This window comes from Coptis chinensis, chromosome 5 (genome assembly GCF_015680905.1).
Source record: "Coptis chinensis isolate HL-2020 chromosome 5, ASM1568090v1, whole genome shotgun sequence".
Lineage (NCBI taxonomy): Eukaryota > Viridiplantae > Streptophyta > Magnoliopsida > Ranunculales > Ranunculaceae > Coptis > Coptis chinensis.
The window spans coordinates 56341923-56357514 of NC_141460.1; the positions used below are offsets into that span (position 1 = coordinate 56341923).

At 40.0% G+C, this 15592-nt stretch overlaps 1 protein-coding gene across 7 annotated transcripts; it reads right to left on the reverse strand.

Annotated features, from left to right (window-relative positions):
* Positions 1 to 936: 936 nt before the first annotated feature.
* LOC147498058 (WAT1-related protein At3g28050-like) lies at positions 937 to 10297 on the reverse strand. Of its 7 annotated transcripts, none has more exons than XM_086560249.1 (8): positions 10005 to 10293; positions 9823 to 9885; positions 9518 to 9634; positions 8855 to 9089; positions 8609 to 8767; positions 8228 to 8379; positions 7835 to 8001; positions 937 to 1213 (listed from the first exon to the last, which is right to left on the reverse strand). In XM_086560249.1, the coding sequence occupies exons 1-7, from the start codon at positions 10190 to 10192 to the stop codon at positions 7848 to 7850; spliced, it is 1068 nt and encodes a 355-aa protein (XP_086416375.1). In that variant the 5' UTR covers positions 10193 to 10293; the 3' UTR covers positions 937 to 1213; positions 7835 to 7847. The 7 variants fall into 7 exon arrangements, with proteins under 7 accessions (XP_086416375.1, XP_086416380.1, XP_086416377.1 ...); XM_086560250.1 differs by lacking the exon at positions 937 to 1213 and adding an exon at positions 5976 to 6115; XM_086560248.1 differs by lacking the exon at positions 937 to 1213 and having other exon boundaries at positions 7772 to 8001.
* Between the last annotated feature and the right edge of the window lie 5295 nt (positions 10298 to 15592).

Here is a 15592-nt window from a genome sequence, read left to right on the forward strand (position 1 = left end):
GTATGGAGTTTTCAAAACTTTGCTTTTGGCCTATATTTTACTATGCCCTGTTTAGAGGAACAATTGGGTGCGAGATTAGCGAGACTAGGATGGCTCTACTACATGTCTCAGAATAGTAGACAGTCACTTCACCAAGTGGTGTGCTACCAAGAATCTTACTCATGATGATTTGGGGGAGGGGAGTGAGGAAGGTAGTTGGTCCACTGGAATCTGGTAACTGATTACTCTAAATTCTTGTGGCTATATTTTTGTCCTTTTCTGGAGGAGCGTGACTACTTTGGGCTCTAGTTGATTGATTTTAATTCTATTTTTTGTTTTTTTTGGTCTAAGGCTTTCAAGAATCAAACAATGTCCAATTTACCTACATTGGGGAATGACTTCCCAGTGGTTGTTATGTGGCTCGGGTTCAGCCTTATGCGCGAATGTAAATTGCAGTGCAGAAAATAAATTTCAAACAATCACGTAAGCATGCTTGAACACAGAAGGTATCCTCTTACTTGGGCATCGAGGAGGTTTAGAATTTACCTCTCAAGCCGTGCTTACACGCTGCTTGAGGAGAAGGCGATGTCGGTTGGCGCGTGATCTGAGAATCAGGCCCAACCTTTCGAGCTTTACCCTGCTTTAAGTTATAATAAAGGCCCATTTAAAAAGCCTACAAGTTGGGTTTTTGATAATTTATACAACTTTGCCTTCAAGGGCCCAAACTTAAAACTAAACTAATATTATACTAATCTAATAGATTAACTAGTTTTAGATTGATAAGCTAGATTAACTAGAGTCAAATGGACTTAGAGTGTTGATTACCAAGTTGATTCATAGTGTGTGAGCTATGATCCACAACTTGCCTCACACACTTGAACTTCCCAAGGCAATTAAAACTCTAATCCCTTGGTAAATATATAACTTAAACCAAGATTAACTAATGTTCATCAAAAGTAATCAATCAAAAACCAATTTTTCCTAATTTTTTTCGTTTTTCTTTTTATCTCTAATTATTACAAACAAGTTCTACTGACTTCTCATAATTTATTACAAAATCTGGGCTTGGAGTATAACTATTCATCAAAAACCAACTGAGCTGCCAAAAAACTGTGTCTGGAGGTGACTAGGCGGTTGCCCCCTAGGTAGCTCGCGGTCACTCGCCGACACTGGTGAAGTTTGGTCGTCTTTTGGATGTGTCTTCAGCTCCTCTCCAGCTTGTTGGTCCCGTAACCTGATTTGTAAGAAAGCAGATCAGTATTGAAAAATAATAAAATAAAATGATGAAAAATTGAAAAAAATAGAAATGGAAGGATGAGAATGATGTTTCCTTCTTAGATTATTAACCAAGCACTCTCACTCCTTCAATCCATGACGGCGGCGCTATTTGAAGATGTGTAAGTGGTGTGTAACTTCAAAAGTGTTTGTTTAGAAGTGAGGTTCATCCTAAATTGTTTAGAGTTTGAGTGTGGGAGTTGTGAAGAAGAAAAGTAGACTATTGGTATAGATTAAATTGGTTTTAAGCTATTGAAAACAAGAAAGCTTTAGTTGTTGGAATTGAAATGACTTAAAAACATTGAAATAAAGATTGATTGAAGATTGAAATAAGAACAAATGAAAATAACAAGTTTTAATTAAAAGGAAATGAAGAACAATAAAGTAAAAACTTGAATTGAAAAACTAGAAAAGAAATTAAACAAACCAATGGTTTGGATCCTAAGACAATGGATGCTTTCTCTCTCCTTTACTTTTGGATTATATACCCCTACTTTTGTCTTTTACAGATTTGTCCTTCTCCATTACAAATGAGACACCTCACACTTCACTTTTGCTTTTGCTTTTTGATTTCTTCTTGACCAAGGTAGGTTTTAGGAGAATGTCATATTTTGAGATAAGGGCCTCCATATCTGGTCTTCTAAGTTGATGACCTTGACTTTTGACTTTGACAGTTGACTTTGACAGTTGATTTTAAGTTTTTAGCACTTTTTTGTAGCAGCTTATGGTCTTCATAATAAGCATGATTAAGGCTCTTTTTAGTGCTAATACACAACTTTTATGATAAGTGGTCTGAAATACTCCATAACCTGAAAACGACAATAAAAGCTATGAGTTATCTTTTCGCTAAGCGTAAGACGGTCTGTAATGTAGTAATATAAGGGTAATAAAATGAACATTTGGGAGTTGATCACATACTTCCAAGCACATCTAATCAATGTGCTCACTGACCTCCCACTAAAGAAGATCCTTCTTGAAGCCAACAAGGCAACTCGCATGCCAATATAGGCAGAAGAACTAGGTGAACACCACATTGAGTTCACCTCGGGAACATCTCAGAAGGGTCAAGTCATTGCAGATTTCTTAGCAGACTTCCCAGTTGACAACCTAAACTGAGAGCCAGAGGTCGACATTCCGACCACAAAACAACAAGATGCATCAGTCTGGTCATTCTTCATGGATGGAGCTAGCAATCTAGGTGGTAGCAAAATCGGAATAGTCATAGTGTCACCAGATGGCACTATGATTGAAAAATCAGTTCGTATTGATTTCGCGACCTTCAACAATGAAGCTGAATATGGAGCCCTGATCATGGGTCTCCGTATGGCGGTAGAACTCAAAGTTCGAAGCTCAAGGTCTTTAGCGATTCACAACTGGTCATTCGCCAGGTCGCCAACGAGTACACCACCAATTAAGGTAACATTTCTGAATACGTTCAAGTTGTAAATCAAATACTGCCTTCTTTCAAGAAAGTCACCATACACCATTTCCTACGGGAAGAGAATCTCCATGCTGACAGCTTGGCATACCTCGTGACACAAACACCAAACTGCACCCTAGGAAACTACTTATTGAAATAATTGATAGACCTGCTTACCAAAATGAGCACGTCTTAGAAATCAGCGACCTATGCCCACTCACTAACACTTAGATGAGTCAAACATGGATGCAACCTATCATAGATTATATCCAGCTAGGCAAAGCACCAACATATCACACCAAGGCTAGATAGATTCGGTACCAGTCAGGTCATTACTACCTAGTTAATGGTAAACTTTTCAGAAAGTCTGTCGGAGGACCACATCTGAGATGCATAAGCCCAGAACAGGGTCAGATGATTTTCGCAGAGATCCATGAAGGAGAATGCGGAAATCACGCATGAGGTCACTCTTTGGCACACAAAGCGATCTCACAAAGATACTTCTGGCCAAGAATGCAGATCGATGCCAAGAAGTATGTACTGAAATGGATTAAGTGCCAAATATTTGGCCATAACATCATCCTGCCCGCTTGAGAGCTCATCAACATTGACAGTCCTTGACCATTTCACATGTGGGGTTTGGACATCATGGGTCCATTCATTCCATAGAAAAACACTAGCTTCCGGTTCATCCTAGCTGCAATGGATTACTTCACCAAATGGGTGGAAGCGATCCCCCTAGCTCATGTCAAAGAATCTTATGTCAGAAACTTCATTTGGACCAATATCATTACCAGATTTGGCCTCCCCCACACATTGGTAATGGACAATGGGTTCCAGTTCAAAGGAAAAGTAGTGAATGAGTTTTTGGCCAAGTGGAAGATCCTCTACTCGTTCTCCACCCCCAGTACGTTCAAAGCAATGGTCAAGCAGAAGCTAGCAACAATGCAATTTTGGAGAACTTGAAGAAGAAGATTGGAAAGAACAAAAACCAGTGGCTAATGTAGATAGAAAACATTCTATGGGCTTACAGAATGACAACTCGCTCTAGTACAGGCGAATCATCATTCTCACTATGCTACGGTACTGAGGCTGTCATTCCTTTCGATCTGACAATCACAACGACTCGCTCTGAGATCGTTGAATCTGGTCATAATGACTCCATTCTGGCTCGAGAAGTCGACCTACTTGAAGAACGCCGTGACCTAGCAGCCATTCGAGTGGCCTCTTATCACTAAACTCTGAGGAAGTCATACAACAAGTGAGTAAATCCTCGAAGCTTTCAACCAGGTGACCTAGTCCTGAAAAAGACTAAGGATGACTTAAAATTGGCTCCAACATGGGAAAGTTCTTACATCGTGGAACGAGTTGTTGGTAATGGAGCGTATTGGATCAAAACTCAAGATGGGCATACATTACCACGTCCTTGGAATACTTTCTTGTTAAAGAAATTTTATCAATAAAGATTCTATTTGCATGAGTTCTTACTCTTATCACTATACACATAGTTATTGTTTGCATCAATGCACAACAGTCTCTTAATGTTAACAAACAAATGCACAGCTCACTCTCTAAGAGCAAAACACTTACTTGAACTAAAACGCTCTCTAGAGCTTAAACGTTCTCCATGACAAAACGCCTACTCGAGCCCACGGGCTACCTAGCCTTAACAGTTCTCACTAGTTGATGACCTATACTTCTAGGATTAACTCAGTGCAGAACGTTGTCTAAGAGCAAGACACTCAATTGAACTAAAACGCTCTCTAGAGCTAAAATGTTCTCCATGACAAAACACTCACTCGAACCCACGGGCTACATAACCTTAACATTTCTCCCTAGTTGAGGACCTATACTTTTAGGATCAACTCAGTGCAAAACGCTCTCTAAGAGCAACACACTCACTCGAGCCCAAAAACGCACTAGATTCAAAACGTTCTCTTGAGCGATACACCCATGTGAGCTCATATGCTTCACGACATCATAAGTCTAGGAAGTTTAGGAAGTTTATCAACAGAAGCATGTAGGAAGTTTATCAACAGAAGCAGTAACAACATGCACCATGGCAAGAGTGGCATTGACATCTACGATTGAGGGGACCTCCCTCCCACCTAAAGCCATACGAGCATGCTCCTCCTTGAGCCTCTCATACTTCTGCTCCAGCTCTTCTATTTTGACGCACATCGAATCGTATGCCTCCTACACTTGTAGTGTGACCGCTTTACACTTCTGAGCGAAGTTGTTAACTGTGGCCATCTTCCCCCTCAGGCCACTCAACTCGTTAACCGCGACCGTTCTCTCCAAAGTCATAGAAATGAGTTGAGCTTTCAGATCGTTTAGCTCTTTCTACTAAGACTGCTGCACATCCCGAACATTTTCCAGCTCGTCTTTCAGCCTTTCGAGCTCGCCTTTTTCCATCTCAGCAATCTGGGTTGCCGTCTTCAGTTTTTGGTAGCCAGCTATAAGCTGCATCCAATTACACACAATTACACACCCAAACATAACATGTACAGATGAACAGAATCAATCAGGCTGTGAAAATTTTGGCATTTACCAAATAATGGTCCAGGTCCATCGCTCTCAGATTCTCTACCAGTTCCTTTGAATCTAAGTCCTTCCTGTCCCCGTCCAGCGTCATCCCTTCCAACAAGCAGGTAGCTATACGTGTGGATTTATAGTTACAGTTCGACCTCTTAACAGTTGTCTTTCTCCCAGTCTTTTCATTCACATATACCAGGTTGCGCTCCAGATCATCCTTACCCGTACTAGGATGACATTTCCCAACCTCATTCACCGCTGCATTCTCTTTCCCTTTACCACCAAAAATGCCCCCTACAGCGGTGGTCGACCCAATTTCAGCGTCCCCAAGACCTAGAACGTTGAAATCGACCTGGGTCCTCAATCTCGAGACCCAAACTATTTTTTCACCAGTTTGTTCACCACTAGTAGTGCCATAACTGCTCCCAAGAACCTGCTCAGCCGCTTTAGTGACCATCGCAGCCCTCGCGTCAGACTCATCAGCCTTCCTCTTCAATGAACTCTTCCATTCACGAGGAGTGAAGGAGATGTCCAGATTAAAGGGGGAGCTCTCCTGCCCTCTCCCCCTTGGGACAGCCTCAGACCTTTCCACTTCAGGTCGCCTCACCGACCCATTACCACCAGTACAACCCCTAGGTCTCACCTGCCCAGACCGGCTCCTATTCCTAGCCTCCCTACTGACAATACCACTGTCTTCATGCTCCATGCTTGACTCACTCAATGATCTAGCTACGACCTGGCCTCTTGACCTCTTCTTTTGTTCCTTCCTCTTTGCTCTGATCCCTTGTCCTTCCCTTTCAACAAAGTAGCTCGCTACTTCAGGCAGCTTCTTCTGTTTCTCAGCATGAGCAAGACGAGCAAACTTCTCGATCATAGCACGCTTAGTCTTTCTGGTAATAGCGACCTCTGCAATAGATACAGTTCAAAGGTTAGTTTAGTATAACACATACTTCTCAATGTACAACACAGAGACATGATACGACAAATAACCTAGTACGTACCAGAAAAATTACAAACCCTAGTGTGGACACTAAACCCAGAAGCATAATAATTCCCAAGTAACAATAACGGCCTCAACGACCTCTTCTCCCAGAGTTCATTACTAATCCAGAATGCTTGACTTCCCAGTCAAAGTTTGTAAGCCAAAGTTGTTAGCTCTAGATCGCTTCACATCAAAGTGCTCAACAACGTCAGTGACCTCAATGTGGTACTCACCACTTTCATTCAAAAGGTCGAAGACTCTAAGCAAACGTCATGTGTTTCCAACGAGCTGGCAGAGCGCTTTCTCACAGAAATTCAAAGACTCACACGTCAACTTAGACAACTTAGACAACTTCCTCAGATCGAGTATCATCTGAATCAGACATACTTCCTCTTCTTATACAGGTTAACAACAACAAATAACGACAGCTAAGCCTAGCAAACCCAACAAAAAACAAGCAGCAAAGGAAAGAAAAACACAAAGAAAAATTGCAGAAACTAACCTTAGCCTCTCGAACTCAAGGGGTGCAAATGAGGAACTCTTCAGTTCTCTAGGCGTATATCACAAGCCACCGGTTCATTCTCCAAAGAAGTGCAATCATTTTATTTAACCCTAACATGCCATGTCTCCCCACAAAACGAGGCGGTTCAGTTGCAACCTTTCAAATTAAATCAGCCGTCTCATGTGCCAACTTAAATCTCTCACCAAATCGCTATCCAATACCAAACGACTTACTGAGAGGGGGCTGTGTGAGAGAGTAATATACACTTCTAGTGAATATTAAACACGTGCCCAACACACCAGGACGATCACACTCATCCACACGTCCAGGTCGTTGATGATCTGTTCAAATAGGTTAAACGACCTCATCAACATCCTGAACGCTCTTCTCCCAGAACGTCCACGTCCGGAACGTTAAGCATCCAGAACGCTCACATTTGCCAGCACCCCAACGGCTAGTAACGTATGGCCTGACTATCACCTTAAAGACCGGAGCTATAGGTGCGTACGCCATTACTTCACCACAAGACGCCTTTATGGCTCTTCAAATGCCATAAAGTACAGAACTTAACCGGACGCGGGAGAGGAGGAGGCACAAACACCCTCACCTATATAAAGAAGAGGAGAAACTATGTCTGACCCCCGAGAGAGAGCTTGATACGTAGGCAGTTCGTCCACACGAACTTGGTCAAATCTAATTCAAGATCCACATCTCCCCCTACCTGCCTACGATTGTAAGGTTAATCCAAACATAACCTTTACAATGCAACATTGATGTTGCAGTGATATTTTTCGGTACAACATTGATGTTACAGTGGTGGTTTTTCATAGTGCAACATTGATGTTGTAGTGCCACGTCACTGTGTCAGTCAATCGTGTCCAAATTCTCTGTATTAGTGTAGAATTACCTAAAGGTTTTACCGACTTTGCTAGTCCGCACCTGCTCAACCTTCATGATTGCCTTGAATATATATTCCAGGCATAACCTTCTTTATTGCCTTGAATATAATTCCATCCTTGGGATACCCATTTTCTGTTTTGTTTTAACTTTTAACTAGACAAGTAACTGAAATTTTCGGTGAAACTTTGAATACAACATGGAAAAAGCTTGTGAATGAACTTTTTTAATTTATATTCCTCACAATTTATCTAGCTTCATGGATCCATCACATTGTTTGGCAAGAGAGGCACCGTTTGGGTCAGTGGATCAGAGATACACACGCCATTGGTTTCAACCATCTCTCTTTCTTTCGCTTTCCCCCACATCACAGCATAGAACCCAACAGCAATCACAACTGCTCCAATCACACTGCACATTTAGGATTCACTGAAAATAATCAGTAATGGCCCACACAAAGGAAATATAATTTATGTACGTCTGAATTGCTTCAAACAATTTATAGAATCAATGTTTCTAGCTTGATACTTGAGACTTCGTGTGGCCACTTGTAAGGCACACAAATACACAATTTATGCATTGAGCAAAGATGTCTGCCCCCTCGTCAGTGTAACGACTAACGAGTACGTAATATTACCTTCCAATATGAAATGTATCCCCAAGAAAGGTAACCCCCATTGCAACTGCAATAACAATCCCCGAAGGTCTAAACATGGACACGTAAACAGGCCCCTTCTGGTTTAGAGCCCATGTGTGAATAATGCTGCGGTATACACTCCCACATATTGCCTACATTGAAGCCATATATATTGCTGGACATTAAGTTCTTGTCACTCACTTAAATGTGTACCTTCGCCAAAAACAGTGTTACTCAAAAAATGGTTAGCACTTAGCACCATAAATATGAAATAATATCATCGTCCAAGCTTATTAAATTAAAAAATTAAAAAACATTGTTTATTAAACTATATATATGGCTTCATTGCTTTAGTCGGTCTATTTTCATTCCATTACTCACCGAGTATACAATAGCAATCAACTCAATCCCAGGTTTTAGCATCCAAGCATTGGAATTTCTTTCAGCAAAGAAAGAGAATATAGCACATTGAAAGGTTCCGAAGAAGCAATAGAAAAATATTATTGTCATTTGTGACGAGTGCTCCTTAACAGTTGCTGCCTGAAAAATACTTCACATTAAGAGGGACCAAGAGATATATATTTGTAAATATTATTTTCTTCCATGGGTGGGGTAAATGGATCTTGCCTGAACAATATTCCACAATGCAGCACACAAACAAGTCAGTACCAGGAACAAGCCTCCAATAGCCCAGTTTGATTGTGATGAGAGCTGAATGTGATCAGGCACATCAGAAGGTGATGGAATGATAACAATTGGTGGGCCGTTGTAGAGAGTGACTATGAATGCCCCTGATATTGAAACGATGACTCCCAATGATTTGGTTTGACTACTTGATTTTCTCAAATCCAATATTTCCATCCTAAATAATTTAGTAACACTAATTAGAAAACAAAAGTGTAAACTATTACCTTAGTAATTTTGTATATCTTGCTAGGAAAGAGGTAAAAACAAGATAATGAGGGAATCGTAGACTCGTAGTGTCAAAAACTAAGAATCTAGAGAGACAGTCATAAAGGCCAAATAAACTGTTAACTATTACCTATTCTTCTTATTTAATTGTAGTGAGAACCTTAAAGAAAATAACAGATAATACATTACCACTTTGCCTGCTCTTCTTATATTTAATTAATATATGGCACTCTTAATATAAGGTTAAGTGAACTCTTTATAAATGTCACCGTATACATGGTGGATGAACAAATAAAGCAATTTGATTATTTTCCAGGAGCAACTACCATATATTTAAGCACGAAACAACACATCCAACGTCCGAGTAAATAGTATTACCTGAAAATGATTGCAAGTAAGAAAGTGAAAGCTGGGATGAGATTGCCCATTGCTGAAGCAAGAGTAGGAGAGCTATAACGTATACCAATGAAACCCAGTATCTGTCCAACGCATATGCTACACAACATGCAAAAAACATGTAACTTTCGTTTCTCTTGTTAACAAGCCTTCCCAACTATTCATAAGCAACTTTACCGAAAAAACAAAAAAATAAAACTATTCATAAGCAAGCACAAAATTCTGTACATATCCCACACTTATCAAAACATACTCCAAACATCGAATTCCAGTATTAATTAATGTACCCAATTAGGCCAAGAAGGAAACACTTCCATAGCAGAGAAAAGGTGAGGGATGGGTGCTTTCTTCTGCAAACAAGTAAAAACAACAGACATTTAATATTAGAAGACTAATAAGCAATGGAAATAATCAAAAGAAGATACAGAAAGAGTGAACATGATTTGTATGTTAAGAGTATATACTAGACCTTTGAATCATGAAAGAAGGGAAGAGGAGGAGAGTGCCAACGGCATTGGAATAGACCACATAGACAAATGGACTCATGCCTCTTGACATGGCAGCTTTACTTAGTGTGGTTTGACCAACATCAGTGCACTCCACTGTGATCATGGCTACAAAAGGAATCAAATCCCATGAAAAGTCTCTCCATCCCATCTCTGTATGGAGTAAATTGTCTCAGCTAGAACTTGGTATTAGAAGAAGAACAAATTGGTACTAGAAGAAGTCGAATCTTTATTTGTCCCACTTGTTTAGCGAAAAATAATGTTTTTGGTGAGTTTTGTCCACGTAGTGAATGGAATATATGTTGTTTATATTCTTTCATATTTAATAGAGTTGAGTGCACATCAAATGACTCAATTTTTCTTTCTCATTGTTGTAATCACCCATTCTGTTGTTTCATATGGTTCTTCCCCGTGTTAATAGTAGATTGGTAATTAACATTGTAGGGGAATTTCTGAGTATCCTACGATTCTCCTCTATGCCTTGTGATGAAGAACTTTGGGGTTAATGATAGAAAAGGGATGAAATGATTGAATTATCAGGGTTGAACCGCTTTGCGGCTGCCTACGTATCTTCCTATTTGTTTAGAAGAATCAAACCCTATTGCACGTAGTTCCTAAGAGTGAATTCCTCTTGCTTATATAGGAGGAGTTTTAGAAGTCCTAGGGTTAGGGTTAACCTCATTGTCTGTGAGTTCCCTTCCCTCTTTGGACTCTGCCTTCCTATTAGGAATCCTTTCTTCTTGGATGTCTGAATCTGGACCATATCTTCTCAGAGGTAAGTTTCCTTTAAGGTTATAATAACTCATCACGTATGGGAAGATCAGGCCCAAAAGGTAACTCTTCAAGATATGTCATTTTGATTTTTTCTATATCATTAAGGACCGCCTTTTCAGTTTCCTTCTGTTCAGGAACTGTCTATATCAGTTCCTAACGACTTGGATAATTGTTATGTTATGAGGCGGTTCATCACGTGACTAGCCCATGTTATGAAACACTTGTGTTAAACACGAGATTACTTATTCCCAGAACTAACCCGATGGTCCTCGTCTCATTCTGGGTATCTATAGTTCCAGGTCATTTTCCGGCCATGTGTCATTTAATTATAGACGGGAAAACCCCCTATAGATGCCCCTTCTCGTGGCATCTAGCACGTGGGCGTTTGAAGTGACACTGCTTCTGGCGCGAGAATCTTTTTCATAACTGCTTATGGGCTTACCTAATTAAGGCTCTGAAAAGACGGCTCGAGTAGATATGCCGTTTCTCGAAAAAGGTAATAACGACAGTTCCATCCCGAAAAAACCCAACAATTGGGACAGTCTCAACCGTTCATCTCGTCCGTATATAAAGAGTTTGGTGAGAGAGTCCTCATTATCTCTTCAGCTAGCTTTCTCTGTATACTGAACCTTTCGTTCTCCCGATAGGGGTTAAACCAAAAAAATTTCAAACTTTCTCTCTTTTCTGATCATGAATCCAAATTGATCACTTATAAACTTCGGGGATCTCTCTTCTTTGGAACTGATCAGAGAGAAATTTCACATCCCTGCTACTATTGGGCTTGAATAGGGGAGATTATCTAATGAGTTGGCCTACAGGGAGGTTGCACTCATCATAATCGGTCAACTTAGGGCTGGTCTCACCCTCTCTCCACCCACTATTGAGAGAGTGTCTGATTCACTCCAATCTTGCCCTCGGTCAAGCAGCTACCATGTTCCATAAAACTGTCATGTATTCTACCATATTGGCAAAGAAACATGGATTCATTTTGAATCGCTGGGTGTTTGGATATTTTTATGAGATCCGCCGCATTCGGGACCAATCTTACTATTACCTCATGACCAGAGACAAGAATGCTCCGATTGTCTTCTTCGAGGGGAAACACAGTGATGATGGTTTGGCTGATCACCACATTAAAGTGTTGGGTGATGAGTGGGACGTTCGTCCTCAAGATGCTGATCGATGGCGAGCCAGTGGGAATAATAATAAAAGAACTCAGTCGAAAGCACTTATAGATGATTTGTAAAATTCATGAGAAAATATATTTACTAGTTGGGGCATGAGTATGCTCCCAGAAAACATACTCATGCCCCGACTAGTAAATATATTTTCTCATGAATTTTACAAATCATCTATAAGTGCTTTCGACTGAGTTCTTTTATTATTATTCCTTAGATGACTCTTCCTCTTGGAACCAACTAACTGCAACTGATGCTGCTACTGTGGATTTCATCAACAAGATCCCCAAGGATCAGAGGATGCCCTTGGTGGTAGTTCCTGATCCCACCCGTCTCCTTAAGTATTTAAACATGTCTGCCGAGGAACTGCTGGCACTTGCCCTCGGCTTTTCTCCTTTCTGGATTAATACTGTGAACTCTAGGTGCACAGTACTCCCTCCTCCTATGGATCAGGATGCTGGTCTTCTTCCTCCTCCAGTTGATAAGTGCTCAAAAAGTGCAATTTAACCCTCGATTATGCCTCTTGTTTAGCCATCTTAGTGGACTAATAATATTTGTAAGTTATGTTTTAGGATCTACAGGTGAAAAAGAGAGTTTTGTAGAATATTAGAGAAAAATGGGTAAAATGGAGCAATTCGGAGTATTAAGGATCACATGGGAAGCCCGTGGACAATCATGGAGAAGGCCAAGGAATTGAAGCTATTAAAGATGCGACTTGGACCTATTTTAAGCCCAAGGCCAAAGGATTCGTTGCTTGGACCAAAGTCCGCAAAAGAGGATAAAAGGATAGAGCAGAAGAGACAAAATAGGCTTACGCGTCTGGGACGCATAGATCGAGCGTCCAGACGCATTGATTAAGTCTGGGATGCATGAATAGTGCATCCAGACGCATGAATTGACACTGTAGCCAATTCCTTTTCAGTTTTGAAGACAAAGTTGGACTCTGAAAGAAGTTTATTTGTATTAGGAAACAAATGACGGTTTGGAATGCTTCTAGAGCTCATTGTAACCCCTATAAATAGAGGACCTAAGTGCCTCATGTAATTGGCCAATTCACTTATATTATTGTCTCCAGAACTTGAGGCAGAGAAAGATTAATAATAAAAGATCGGTTTTAACTAGATGAGTCTTAATAAATTAGTCTTTCTAGTCTTATGTTCTTCGACTCTTCTTTTTCTCGTTCTTCGTGTTCTTCCTTCTTTATGGAAGGCTAATCTTCTCCTTCAAGGGAAGAGATGAAGCCAGTGTTTAAGGTTTAATGATTCTTCTGGTTCATGGTGTTCTTCAATTAGGTTAGTTCTTTATGTTTTTAGTTATTAGTTCCATTGCCCACACCAGGGGATGGAAGTATAGAATATGGTTTATGTTTTGCAATATTAATATCATGCTAGTGTTCTTTACTTTTCTTCTAGTAATATAGTTCTTTAGAGTTAGGGAAGTATTCTTTGTGTTGAAGAAACCCTATTAGAAGGGGTAGCTCATTGTAAGGAGTGGTTGCCTTTTCGCAGGGAAAGTATTCTTTGTGTTTGCCTTAAGTGGTGATTCATTGAATGGCCAGCCTATTAGGAAGTACTCCTTGATGTTGCTCTTGGTAATACATTGAATGGCTGCCCGAGCTTTGTTGACATAAAAGGAAAGAAGATATTAATAGCATAAACATAGGAACAACCTTAAGTAGAAGTTAATTGTTAACGATGTTTCTCTCAGAAATCAAGAGGGCATCGACACTTGCTCGATTGCCTAATTGTAGTCTACTTGTAAGAACAACCATGAAGCAACACAGGTCATAGATTAAAAGTATTGGTGGATTCTAATCTCTTGAATTCCCTCTCTTATAAATTCCCAATAGTTTAGTTAATTTAGTTTAGTTTAGCAAGAGAATCTAAATCTCTATAATCATAGTTTTTAATCCCTTAAACCCCTTTCCAAATCCTCGTCCTTCACATAACATACACTTAAAAGTGGAACGATACCCTACTCATCCTTTACTTATTGAGGGATAATTAGGTTTTGATACACTTCTATTTGTTCAACGACCATCATCTATCTACATCATCCATACACCATCTACACACAAAAAGGAGTGAGTGTCAAATGGCGCCGCTGCCGTTTTAAGTTGTTTATGTTTAACATTTTCTTTCAAGATTAGAAGTTTGGATCTTGAGGTAATTTTTAGCCGCATCATCCATCCTTTTAAGAAAGAGAGAAGCTTGAAGGACATCTCGAAGACAAGATCTACCATCCAGGTTAGTCGAATCTTCATTCTTTTTATTTTTCTTATGATAGTTGCATCATAGTTTAGTTTTATTGCTTTCTAGTATAATTGCATTTAAGATCTTTTCAACAATTGAAGCTGTAAGCCAACACAGCAAAATATCAAACTCTAGTGTTTCTTGTCTGAATCTTGACAAACGGACTATCGTTTGTAGGCCGTGGTACTTAAGCAATCCAAGCGATTCACCATAACCCTAGAAGAGACAGCTTTAGACAACGGGCGAGATACTAGCTGCAAAGCCCAACCCAGTTGAAGAAAAATAGTTTTATATTTTAGTATAATTTAGAATAGTTGCATATTATTCAAGCATTGTAGGATAGTTTTTCGTCATTTTCGCACAACATTTTCTAGTGTATGCCCCATCGTCCATATCATCATCCGGTAAGAACACAACAGTGGACAAGGTTTAACAACCGACTCAGAAGAATACTAGACGAGATTAAAACAATGGCCGTAAGCAATGATGGAGGTGTTATGAACCCAAATAATCCTGAAGCTATCCCACCCATGCAAGCACAACAGAGGAAGAAGCTGAGTGATTTCTATTCACCAATCATTGGAGACCCACCTAGAAGTATTGTTTTTCCAGAGACAGAAGCTAACCAGTTTGAACTTAGAGCATTAGTAATCTCTATGCTTCCAAAGTTTAATGGTTCGCATAATGTTCAAATTTTATGTTCACATGAACAAATTTCTATCGATCCCTCTAACTTTCAAGAACCGTAATATCGTGGATGAGAGTATCAAGTTAATTCTTTTTCCATTCTCCCTCAAAGGTAAAGCATCCAATGGTTAACCGCACAACCGATCAATTCAATCAACAACCGGGAGAAGTTGAGAACAAAGTTTATGAACAAGTTCTACCCACCACGTACATGACAGATGCCATGCAGCAAGCCATCAACAATTTCAAAGGGAAGGTGATCAAGAATATCATCAAAGCCGGAGAAATTCAATAATCTGCTAGTCTCATGTCCACATCATGGTTATGATAAGAGCACACCGGCTCATTTTTTCTTTTTCGAGGACTTTCTACTATGAACAAGCAGATGATACAGTCAATGTATCAAGGTAAGTTTACATCATTGGATGGAGAGGAAGCCTACAACTTTCTCGAGAATTTAGCTGAAGACACTCAACAATGGAGTACTAGCAACGAGGATGTAGCTAGAGTGGAGGGGGTGCCGAAGCAATTTGGCAACCAAATTCAAGAAGACCCAAATCAAGCGATGCTATCAATTATGGCAAGCCTATTAACAGGACTTGAAAATCTGAACAAGAAGTTTGATTAGTTCTCCATGAATCCTCCAAAAGCAAACAATTT